This window comes from Tachypleus tridentatus, chromosome 7 (genome assembly GCF_004210375.1).
Source record: "Tachypleus tridentatus isolate NWPU-2018 chromosome 7, ASM421037v1, whole genome shotgun sequence".
Lineage (NCBI taxonomy): Eukaryota > Metazoa > Arthropoda > Merostomata > Xiphosura > Limulidae > Tachypleus > Tachypleus tridentatus.
Genome location: NC_134831.1, coordinates 90,541,235 through 90,554,873, shown reverse-complemented (window position 1 = coordinate 90,554,873; position 13,639 = coordinate 90,541,235). Strand labels below are relative to the sequence as shown.

The 13,639-nt window shown below is 32.4% G+C and overlaps 1 protein-coding gene across 3 annotated transcripts in view; it reads left to right on the top strand.

The window, feature by feature from the left end:
• The window catches only part of LOC143256175 (uncharacterized), a 33,471-nt gene that overhangs the window by 1,537 nt on the left and 18,295 nt on the right, over positions 1 to 13,639 (top strand). The window contains exons 2-3 of one of the 3 annotated variants that reach the window (XM_076513036.1): positions 405 to 515; positions 1,650 to 1,801. In XM_076513036.1, coding sequence (XP_076369151.1) covers positions 1,793 to 1,801 — 9 coding nt within the window. In that variant the 5' untranslated portion in view covers positions 405 to 515; positions 1,650 to 1,792. Of the gene's footprint in view, positions 1 to 404; positions 516 to 1,649; positions 1,802 to 12,161; positions 12,809 to 13,639 lie in introns of those variants that run through there. The other 2 variants (XM_076513037.1, XM_076513035.1) reach the window with 2 other exon arrangements.

The following is a 13,639-nucleotide window of genomic DNA, read 5'->3' as shown; positions in this document are numbered from 1 at the left end:
GCGAGTGAGCTAATATCGCTATATGTATTTGTTTTGGGACAAGTAAGTTAACTAAGACCTTATCCAAAACAAAGAATATAAAATTGTATCCTATCACACACATGTTTGTAACTCATAGGTGTTTTATTTTAATTGTTTTGTAACTAGTTATTACAGAAAACCTCTCAAAATGTCTTGTTTTCAGACCTGAAAATATTAGGGTAAATAATAATTGCAAAGCAAAGAGGCCGTATTTCACAACACATTATTCTACAATACTTAAAACAACATTAAACTTTCATATAAATCGTATCTGTATCCTTGAAAATAACATTATGCTTTATGTCTGTTTGTTTTGTGGTAAAGAATATTCTAAAATCTGAATAAGAAAAAATTATTAATTATTTGTACTAATATATATGCAGCAGATGTCGGACCTAGAGGTGTCGCTGCTGTTCCCGCTACTGATTACCCTTGTAGCCAGTTCAGTTCAACTTTTGCCTATGGTGTTAATGGTTATTGTGACAACATTATGAGTGAGTAACACTTATTCGATAAATCTTTATATAGATTGTAAAGTATCCTACAGAACAAGTATTAAAATAATTATTTAAGTCGTTAAATTTATAGATTGATGTGAAGTCACAGTTTTGTTCACCAGTGAAAGTGTATCGTTTTGAATAAGTTCCCGTCTGTTGTTTGAAACTTAATATGTTTTACGAATGTAAGCGTGTATTAATGTGTTTTAATGTTTGTTATGAATGTGATTCCTGAATCAAATTGTTCTAGACTCACAATCCAATTTAACCTGTTCTGTATTCAGCTCCGTTACATGTTGAGTTGAAATTTAAATAATATAATGTATATTATTAGGGAACGCGGAAGCGATGGGTGACATTAACAATGGCTCCCTGTATATTTGACATGGTAGCCAGAACTTTGGCCAAACCTAACGAAGAGGATAGTGATGGATAGCCCTTCGTTAATCAAGTAGAAAACCACCTCTGAAGATCGGTTAACTTTCTTTGACGTCGAGAAAACAGGCGTCAAAAATATCGAGTTTCTTTTTGCTGACCATCAGTTGCAACTCTTAAACCACAGGGCTGCCAAGCACGTCACTAGCTCCTAGAGTGTGCCTTACCATATCTAGAACAGCAAGTAATCTACAATAGGCTAGTTACAGCCCACGGTACTATTCACGGTCTCTGATCACTAAACTATTGCGTGTTTTATATAGAAGTAGATAATTTATCGTATATCCCTTATCACGTTGCGTAGTATCCTGGTCATGATTTATCTTGCTTCAAGAAGTAACTTCTGTAGATAAGTGTGGACCTAGAAGTTAGAGCCTCACTGTAATTCAAGACTTTGGCTTAGTAAAAGTGCAGAACCTATAAGAAAATTTTTATTCCAAAGATGTTGGTATGGAAAAATAGTTAATAAACTGGTGAGTATTTGGGATGGGAGAAAAATCTGTATTAACCATCTCATTATTAACAATTCTTGCATCTCGTTATCCATCTGATATATGCATCCACCCTATGTATGCCTACATCTCAAATTGTTTCGAATAAAAATGTTTATTTTGTAATGAAAAAGTTTTAGATTAAATCTGTTCAAATGTGTTAATTGTTTTTCCATATTCTTTCGATTTATTTTCTTCTTCTCAGATCCGAACTACTATTAGCCTTAATGGAAGACGAGTTTTTTTCTGTAAACATGTTAGGATGTGGTGAACTAACTACCAGTCAGCCCCAACAGTTTCAAAGTAGAAAGATGCTAGCTCCTCTGAAATAGATTTTCTACTGGATAAATGACTGAAGTATGTTTCCTATTCGTTCAGTGATGTGAAACAAGTTTTTATTCAATAAAACATTTTTGCTATTGAATAAACTGGCTGAAGTAAGTCGTAACTACTCAGTTCTCCACAGATGATAAATTGTTCAATAGCGCCATCTACCTCTAACGACTAAGTCATCTAATAAAAATGCTAATAATGTAGAGAAGAGAAAAAAGGTAAGTTTGAAGGCTGGCGATGACATGGACAGTGTATTAGCTATACGTTTTCTACAAAAGAAAAGCTCAAACTGTAAAATGGGCGTGGTTAAAAAACTACCAAATCATTGGATGATGTGATTTACTATCTGCTTGTGTATAGAGCACTTGTAACATTTCTGTAATGTATATATCTATTATTTATGTCATGTTTTCAGACTAATCTTGTCCTCTACCCATCATAACCACTTCTCCTGAAGTGCCATGTCTGTGGACTTGTAGAAATGAGGCTTCCATACTCGTATTGCTTTGTGTTTAAGTTTAAACAAACCTTTCATAGAGACTAATTAATTACTTTGTTTATCAAGGTCACGTGATGTAATACTTGTTTGTAAAAGAAAACGCTAGGGAGCGTGCTTTAATTATAGAGATTAGTGTACACAATACAAAATGAACATCGAAAGGCTTAAGATGTGGTGCGATTGGCCTCTATATTTAAGTGATATCACAGTTCTTATGGAACGATATGTTAATATTTATCTTCGGTTTAGAAGGGAAGAAAACAAAATATTGTAGTCATATTTATGTTTTTTGTTCTGTATAAATGAATGATTTCTTAAACTATTGTTCAGTGGAGGTCTTTTGCCAAAGGTTTTAGGTTCATGATCCTTTCTATTTGTACACCATGCAACTTGTTGCGTCTTTCATCTAATGTTCATCTCCTTATTTTTAAGTTTTGAATTAAACTCACCGTTACACAATTCAATACAATTTTTTTTATATCGAAGTTGAACTATTTAAAGTAAACGAAGTTAAACTTTTTTGAAATGTAAGAGAAGGACTTGTGATAGTCCGACTAACTGGTGTTAGTTTAGCAGTACCTATTGGTTAGTTTAACTAATCGGTTTGTTGTTGAACTGATATAATTTCTCTTGGATTTTCTATAGATGGTAAAAATAGTTCATAAAGGGTTTGATTTATATTTTATTTACTTTCGTTTCACATGTATGAGCATAAATAACTTGTTCCTGTTACTTGCACATGTATTTTTTTAGAGGGGTAGTTTTGTTCGGTTGTGGCTTAATTAGTTTATAGTAGTCAGTGGTTACGACTCCATGATGTTGCAGGAAATTGAGTATTGTTCAGAATAATAAATATTTAGGCCTCATATTTTAGAATCTTAAACTGCATATGTACAGTGAAGAGTTGGGCCTTGTACTTCAATATCCCAATATAATTTGTAGAAAATACATGATAAAGTAAAGTGTTAGGTCTCATACTTTATTATCTTAACCACTGCATGCCAGTTTCAAATATTCAGTCGTTAACGCCCAGTAGTGACCACTTTCTGGCGTTCAAAGATTAAACTACATTTGTAGAAAGTGCATGATACAGCAGACAGTTAGGCCTTGTATTTCATGTTCTTAAACTTCATGTATAGAAAATTAATAAAGTGGAAAGTAAGATTGAGCAGGTTTGAGCCTTAATACTGCACATATCTTAAATATTTATTTGTATATGTGACGAATATCTTGTGGTTGTCTTCCCTAACAAAATATGCCAGTTCAGAATATGCCGTGCTTTCGTGCTGTTAATTTATTATAATCACACTAATATATATTCAATCAGGTTTTAAACTGTATATCTTCTGTTTGATTTGGCCTTTGGCACGAAGGAACTGATTGTTGTCTTTTTATTCTTCAAAATAAAGCTTTAATTATTTAATTATCTCTTCTACTGGGACTTCATGGTTCTTCAAAACTAAACTTTACTGATAATGTGAAAAATAAGAGAATTGTTTTTATTTAAAACGAAATGTTCTTTTGTTATTGTATAACATTTTGCTTTCTTGTTTTAGTTTCGTTTAATGAGGCTCGAGAACCGATACAAATAGTTCACACAACTAAGTATCACATTCACTCTAAACTTCGGTTTCTTGCGAAACTAAAAATCAGATGTTCTTAATTACTTACGGTAATGTTCTGGTGATCGGTTACAAAGTTTCGTTATTAATTGGTAAATAAAACCTCAATTTCTTATTTTATATACATATAGTAATATATTATTTAGACAAAATAATCACAGGGTGTTTTTATCCTTTGCTAATTTTAAGCAGAAGACCCGGCATGGTTAGGGCGCTCGACTCGTTTTCCGAGGGTCGCGGGCTCGAATCCCCGCCACACCAAACATGTTCGCCCTTTCAGCCGTGGGGACGTTAAAACGTAACAGTCAATCCCACTATTTGTTGGTAAAAGTTGGCGGTGGGTGGTGATGCCAAGTTGCCTTCCTTCTAGTTTTACACTGATAAATTAAGGACGACTACCGCAGATAGCCCTCGTGTAGCTGCGCGCGAAATTCAAAAACATTCTCAGCAGAATATCAGCTAAAAGATAGGATTGAATCTGAACAGCTAGTAGTATTTCGATTTATAATAATTATTAAAATTAATAAGAACGACACAAGTAAATTACTTATTGAACAAAACAAGGATGTATAAAAACATCCAAAAATAGCATTTTCATGAGTCTGTATGCATGTGAATAGTTTTTAAGATATTCAAACCAATTCACTGCAAATTATACACATATAAAACGGCTAGTATGGATAAAGAAAGAACTGTGTAGAGGAGCGAATAACGTTTCGACCTTTAGTTGTATACGTATATAATTTTCTCTACAAGTGAATTTTATCGTCATCACGAATTCAATGCAATGTTCTGAATACGTTTACCATCCGTAAAAACAACTGTAAAGATGGCTTAGCTCTCAAGCTATTACTTTCATATAAATATTGGTAAGAACATAGCTGGGATTAACTTCCAACATTCCTTGACCGTGATTGAGGCTTACATTCACTATATAATAGCTAACAACTAGTTGTGGATCAGAGAGGACAAGGTTCCTTAGAGGTGGTTAATGATTCCTTTTACAATATAATGACTAATGTCTAGAAATGACGTAGTTTTATTATCATATTTGGGGCGCTATATTGACACGGTATAACTACGTATTTTTAAAGTTCAACTTATAATATTTGAGACACACAAGATACAGTCATAAAATAATGTTATTCGTAAACGCACTATATCGCTGACGTCACATTTATGCGAAACGACACAATTTAAATAAATGTAAGTAAACATTTCAGCTGTCATAATACTCAGAAAAGGACGAAAACTTTGTTCAACAAGGTAGCGTAAACCAACAATTTAAGATGGAACATCAGTCATCGGTAGTAATGTTAATGCTATTCATCTATATTCATTCTGCAGTAGGTTTACCGTGTTCGGTAGTATCGTTATGTTAATATTATTCAGTTATCTTCCAAATGGTTTCTTCAATGAGAAAATGTTTCATTTCTGGCCCTTCATCACACATGAGAAACAGAACTTTGACTGAGAGAAACATAGGGCTACAGTTTTAGGTGTACCCTCGTGTCCCGCTAACAGTAATGTTAAAGTTGTGGAATGTTATTTAAATCAAGTTAAACGCAAGTTAAGTTATTGGTGTTTGAGAATAACTAGTTGTTACATACTAAATGTAGATATTATTGTACGTCTGTATATATCATTTCCTACAACCATATCTGGAGTGTTCAAACAACTATATATCACATTTTCAACAATCATATCTGTAATTTTTAAATAACTTTATATATCACATTTTCTGAAAATATATCTGTAATTTTCAAACAACTATATATAACATTTTTCTACAGATTTACAATATTTTTCCACAGCTTTATTTGATATTTTCCAACGAATATACCCGAAAAAAATCCCCAAATTAACTGAAATTTTCTAAGGGCTATAGTTGGAAATTTCTTAGAACTATCGCAGTCATGTTTTAACAAAAATAACTATCATTTTCCAACAACTATGCCTGACGCCTTCCCACATCTACTTGACATATTTCCAAAACAATCCCTGATGTTTTCCCACAGACGTAACTGACATTTTCTGCAACTTGATATTTTACCAAAATTCTGTTTTTATATTTCTACAACTTTTATTGTCACCTTCCCACAGTTCTAAGTTGCTTTTACACAAGATTTTACCAGACATATTCACACAACTTTAACTAACGTTTTGAACAGCTAATTTTGTCATTTTTCATCAGCCAAACTTTGCAATTCTCCACAACTAACATTTTACCTCAGCTCTGACATTTCTCTATAACTATAACTGACATTTTCCTTCACTCTAGTTTTTCCCTCAACTGCACCCGACATTTTCCTTCAACGACATTTTTCTGCAACATCTTCACAAAACTAAAACTGACATTTTTCTACAGCTACACTTGATATTTAAATATAATTGACATATTCTACCAACTCTACCTGACATTTTTTCAGCTAACCTGTAGTTATAATAATAATTTTCTAATTACAAAATACACAACACCAACTGTACACTTCAGTGCTTGTTTTATTTATCTTAGATATAAAGAAACATTGGAAGTTGCTTCTTTCTATCAAACATTCATCCCCACCCCATGAACTTAACGGTAAGGTTCAGGATTTTTAACACAACTATTGGGTTTTTCATACCTGTGATGTATAGAGTGTAGAAAACCCATTTTCCACATAACAAACTTATTGATTGTACTTTGTTTGGAGTAAAAGTCCCATCACATCAGATGTATATCCTCAACACTTGGAGAGCTCTTGTGTTCATTAAGTGTGCATTTAAGTACATATGTACAAAAGATATAAGAACATGAATCTTTACAAATGACTATAGTATCAAGTTCATAATAAGATGTTTATATAAGGTATCAAACTGTACAAATAACTATAGTATGAAGTTAATAATATCATGTTGATACAAGGTATGAAACTAAACAAATGATTATAAAATTAATATCATGTTGATGCAAGGTACCAAACTGTACATATGCAGTGTCAGGTTAATATTATCATGTTCATATAAGGTAACAAATAGTACAAAATGACTCTAGTATGAAGTTAGGTATCACATTGATATAAGGTATCAAACAGTAGAAATGACTATACTATCAAATTATTAATACCAAGTTGATATAAGGTGTCAAACTGTAGAAATGACTATACTATCAAATTAATAATACCAAGTTGATATAAGGTATCAAACTGTACAAATGACTATACTATCAAATTAATAATACCAAGTTGATATAAGGTGTCAAACTGTAGAAATGACTATACTATCAAATTAATAATACCAAGTTGATATAAGGTATCAAACTGTAAAATTCCAATGGTATTAAGCTTGTAATATGTAGATGCACGGTATACAGCAACTAAAACCAAAATTAACCCAATATAAAGGAACACCTTTATACCTATACAATTTAATAACCTAATATCCACCCTTAATGCCCCTTGCAATCTGTACCTGTTTATCCTCTCGTCCCTAAGATGTGTCCCTCAATGGACACATTCAAATTCTCTCTTTTTTTTTTTAACCTGAAGATGACCTAGAAAGATCAAAATGTTGTACTCTCTTTATCAATAAAAGTGTAAATACCCATAACAGCCGTTCTGAAATACAAGGTATCAAACTTTACAAATTACTATAGTATCAAATTAATATCATGTCAGTGCAAGATATCAAACTGTATAAATGACTGTAGTACAAGTTAATAATATCTTATTGATACAAGGTATGAAACTGTACAAATGACTACAGTATAAAGTTTTCTTGCTTTTTTCTGGTTATTTCTGGGCTTTTTATTCACTTTAAAATACACTTCTGGGTTTTCTCATACATTTCTAATGAATGCATGTTAAACAATATTTCTGGGTTTTGTTATTCATTACGAATGAATACAGAATAAAGAATATTTGTGTTTTGTTATTCACCACTAATGAATGCATATTAAACAATATTTCTTGGTTTTCTTGTTCACTACTAATAAATACAAATTAACAATATTTCTGGGTTTTGTTGTTCAGTAGTAATATAAACAGAATAAACAATATTTCTGGGATTTGATATTCTCTACTGATGAATACAGAATAAACAATAATTATGGGTTTTTTTATTCTCTACTAATAATACATATTTGACAATACTACTGTGTTTATCATTGACTAATAACAAATATTTATCAAACAATACTTTTGGGTTTTGTAATTCACTACTAATGAATATACATTGATGATATTTCTGGTTATTTGTACTCGCAACTAATGAATACATAATAAACAATATTTCTACGTTTGTTATCATCTAGTAATGAATACACATTAAACAATATTTCTGTGTTTTGTTATTCACTACTAATCAATAAACATTAAATAATATTATTGGGTTCTGTTATTTACTACTAATGAATGAACAATATTTTAGAGCCTAGCTATTCACTAGTAATGAAAACACATTAAACAATACTTCTTCCTTTTGATAATCACTACTAATAAATACACATTAAAGACTATTTCTGAGTTCTCTTATTTACTAGTAATTATTACGCATTAAACAATATTTCTGGGTTTGTTATTCACTTCTAATGAATAGACTACAAACAATATTATTGAGCTTTGTTGATCACTACCAATGAATGCATATTAAACAGTATTTTGGGTTTTGTTTTTCACAACGGATGAATATATAGTTAACAATATTTGTGGGTCTTTTATTTACTAATAACGAATACACATTAAGTAATATTTCTGGGTTTTTTATTCATGACTAATGAATATATATTAAACAATATTTCTGGGTTTTGTTATTTGCTACTAATCAATACACATTACATAATATTTCTGGGCTCTGTTATTCACTGTTAATGAATACAAATTAAAACAATATTTCTGCGTTTTGTTATTAATTACTAACGAATACACGTTAAACAATATTTCTGGGTTTTGTTATTTACTGTTAATGAATATACATTAAACTATATTTCTGGGGTTTGTTATTTATTACTAATGAATACGTATTAAATATTTTTTTCTGGATTTTGTTATTCTATACTAATGAATAGATATTAAACAGTATTTCTGGGTGGTTTTATTCACTACTAATGAATACACATTAAACAATATTTCTTCGTTTTGTTATTCACTACTAATGAATATATTTTAAACAGTATTTCTGGTTTTGTTATTTACTACTAATGAATACATAGTAAACAGTATTTGTGGGTTTTGCTATTCACTACTAATGAATACGCATTAAACAATATTTCTAGGTTTTGTTATTCACTTCTAATGAATACATAGTAAACAGTATTCCTGGGTTTTGTTGTTCTCTAGTTATCAAATCATATCAGACAATATACAAAGTGAAGAAGAACGACTTTGTTGGTGGAGAACAGAAGTGATGACAAACGACAATCACAGTACACATCTGCCCTTCATATTATTTTTCCACGTTCATGATTAAATTATACGAGGATGGAATAGTACTCGATATAAGTAACTCGGGTAATAACGATATAGTGGTTGATTTGTATCGTGTGTAAACCCTATAATCATATTGATGTTTCACGTGTCTTTGATAGTTGAATGTAAAAAAGTATGTTAATTTACACTGACAGTAGCTCAACTAATCCTGGTTTGGTATAACTGTAGGCCAACTAATCATCGTTTGGTATAATTGTAGGCCCACTAATCATCGTTTGGTATAATTGTAGGCCAACTAATCATGGTTTGGTATAACTGTACACCTGCTTATCATGGTTTGGTATAAATGTAGGCGTAGTAGTCATGGTATCGTAGAAATATGTATGTAAATAGTGACATTATCTTAGGATGAGTCCATTTGTTCCTTTTAGAATTACAATCAAAAGAAGTAGGCAGTAAAACTGTCTTAACCTAACCTATGCAAGTAACGAGTGGATGTAACGGCCATAACACATGAAAGAAGGAATTTCTACTTTCCCTCTTGACTAAAAAACAGAAATTTTAAAATATCCCATGTGTAGAACGAACTCTCTTGTTCAGTAATATAGTAAAACATTTCAGTTCTAGCATCATGAAACTCTGCCTAGCAACTATTGCGCTGGGCTGCGTATTAGAAGGTTTACAGTTTCTGCCATGATACTAATGAAACTTCAGCTTCGGTACACCATAAGAGTGACACTTAATTCCTTCATTTTGTTAAAAGCTAACCAATTCCTCGGAGTTGTGGGTTCCGTTTTTTATGGTCAGTAATTTAAACTTTGGGACGACAATACTCGAATCATGGTACTTTCTAATTTTGCATTTTATCTCACGAGCTGCAAAAGGTGCCTTTATACGTTGAAAATGGAAACAATACCAGTACTTTTAAATCATGTCCAAGAACATATCAACTGAAAGTACTAAACGATACATGAAATCAAAGTATGGTAATAAATGAAGAAAAATAGAGACAAGACAATGTGTTGTTATGTTACTCTAATACGACAGTGTAAAAGTATATACTAAGTAAAATTAATATTATTTATATCATGGCAAACAGAGAATTCACAATTCTAAAACAACTAGTATATAAAACATGGTACTTAGAAGTAAAGTGATACGAAATCAATATGTCATCATAAATGATTACGCTTGTCTTTAAAACAGCATGTTAGGCCTGTAATATGTTTAACACTACCTTGGAAACTAGTCCCTTGGAAAATATAAGTTACGTAGCATTATAAGTTATTGTTGTTTGTAATTAAGCATAAAGTTTCACAATGCGCTATCAGTGCTCTGCCAACCTTGTTTTTAGTATTGTAAGTCCGCAGACATACCGCTATATCACTGTGGTGGATTATTACGAGTATAATTAATTATAATCGTGCTTTCCCAGGTTATAAAAGATCCACATTCTAATATATAATGATAAATGTAAAATGTATTAATACATTAAAACAAACCTAGCCTAGTCGTTAAATAAAATATAGTTCCGATAAATAAAGTAGTATGAATCTGATGGAACTAAACACTTTAAGGCGGGTGTTATTTAGGCTGTAGACCCAGGTCGGATTAACCCTTAATCTGCCCCAGATAATAAACATAAAACTCAATAACACATTGTAGCATAGATAAGAACTAGTTATTAAATAAATTATAGCACCGGCAGATAAAGAAACACGAAACTAAACTACAGATAAACGGATTGTCAGATACAAATAAACTCGAAACGTAAGTGAAGATACTACATTTTGAAGAAAATCTAAAAAATGATGGCAAATCTAACGTAGTCGTAATTAAAATTTAGAAAATGTACATTATATTACCAGTGTAATAACATACATACAAATATATATATATATAATGGTGAAAATGTATTATATATGTGACAAAAATTTCTGTACAATTTTTACTACAGTTAATATTATACGGTTGGTACAGTTGGTATTTATACGGTTGATACATTACGTATTAAATGGTTGGTTTAGTTTGTACCGTACAGTTAGTACGCTTGATATTATATGGTGGTTGCTTATACGGTTGGTACATGGTGGTATCATGTGGTTGGACGCATACATGGCCAGGTGGTTACGAAGATCGACTTGTTACTCTAAGGGTCGCTGGTTCGAATTCCTGTCACACCGAATATGCTCGCCTTTTTCACCTGTTGTAGCGTTATAATGTGACGGTCTGTCCCACTATTATTGGGCAAAAGAGTAGTCCAAGAGTTGCCGGCAGGTGGTGATGACTAACTGCCTTTCCTTTAGTCTTACACTGCTAAATTAGGGACGATTAGTGCAGATAGCCCTCGTATAGCTTTGCAAAAAATTAAAAACAAACAAACGTGGTTGATACTACGCGATAGGTACAATTGATATTATATGATGGATGCTATACCGTTGGTAACTGGTTTTATACGGTTGGTACAGGTGGTACTATACAGTTGGTACAATTAATATTGTACGGTTAATACAGTTGTATTATAATGATGGTACAACTGATATATGGTTGGTATAGATGTGATGGTAATATACTCTTTTTATGCTTAAATTATACGGTTGGTATTATATGGTGGTACAGTTGGTGTTATACATTTGATACCAAAGATATTACAAAGATTATTCATACTAATTTGAATGCTGTATATATTAATTTATGTTACGATACAGTGTTCTGAAACCCCATAGATACAATTGATTTGTTTCTAAGAAGATAGAAATCTAACCTATGTTCTAAATGAAACCATTGTATAGTACATAATTCTGTATATAATGTCCCACATACATGAAAATAACTCGATTAATCATAATTATAGGAATGACGAATTTCGTTTTATCTTTGGATGAGCTTCAGTTTTATTTTATAGACACCGATGTCTGGTGTAATGACCTACATGTAACATGATCAGTTGAAAGGTCAAGTCTTTCTTCAGCTATCCGCTTCACAGTTTCCCTTCACCTTGTTCCTTATTTTCGTTCTCGTATTTCCGGAAAGTTTCTACTCGTATTTGGGTTATCAGACCGACTTCGGGTCTACCTATGTATGAGAGACCCGAGAAGCCGAGCAAGTAGAACTAAGGAGGCCAATGGCCTGGCCCCGTGAAAACGTGCCAGTCAGGTGAACGGTTTCTAGGTTGATATCTCTATTTTCCGCCAGAAGCCAACTAAAGTACCACTTGGTAACGAGCCAGGTGCCAAGTCAGAAGTGATTATTGAATTAAAGTATATCAAGGAATGTTTTGAATTACCAAACCGTGCATCTTCATTGTTATATTTATCTGAGTACAGAACCAACATGTCTGACGAGCTGGACGAAAAATTGAAGTTGCTTTATTATCGTTCGAAACTGGCGTAGAACCCAGATAATCCGGTGTGCTAACCAATTTACTGCGGTTTCATTAGGATAGTTCAAAACTTTGGATTTTGGTAGCTGAGAGGACTTCATCATGAACACTTGGAATCTGTGGGTAAGTAATAACACTGCAAATGCTCATAATATTATTTAGAACCTTATAGTTCACCTTTCATACTCTATGATTTTTAATTTTACAGTAAGGCCCGGCATGGCCAAGCGTGTTAAGGCGTGCGACTCGTAATCTGAGGGTCGCGAGTTCGCATCCCCGTTCACGCCAAACATGCTCGCCTTTTCAGCCGTGGGGGCGTTATAATGTTACGGTAAATCCCAATATTCGTTGGTAAAAGAGTAGCCCAAGAGTTGTCGGTGGGTGGTGATGACTAGCTGCCTTTCCTCTAGTCTTACACTGCTAAATTAGGGACGGCTAGCACAGATCGCTCTCGAGTAGCTTTGTGCGAAATTCAAAAATCAAACAAACAAACAATTTTAAAGTATATGTGTATATTGGTGCTTGGAAATATCAGTTATGATATAAAGGAAAATAGTGTTTTTTTATAGCACTGGCGTGGTTTTAGTGTCCACATATTGTTTAATGAAATGTCACTCTCCGCAACGTTTCAGTATCACTCGCGAAAATCATTTGGTCTTTCAGTACAACCAGACATTAGTGTAGACCCTTTGAAGTTTACACAATCTACAACAAAAACTATTTATGTAAGCCGTCCTGATGACTACTGGATTGAACGAAATGTTTTGTCATCAGCAATGAACATGACAGATGTGGTGTGGTTTGAATAATGTTATTACACATATTTCTAATCGTTAAAATTCCTTAAGGGACTACATTAAGAATGTAATGTTAACAAATACATACTAGGCCTCATACTAATATCTTATGACAAGTATAACTGTAATTATTTTTCCCCGGCTTATTTAACAGCCT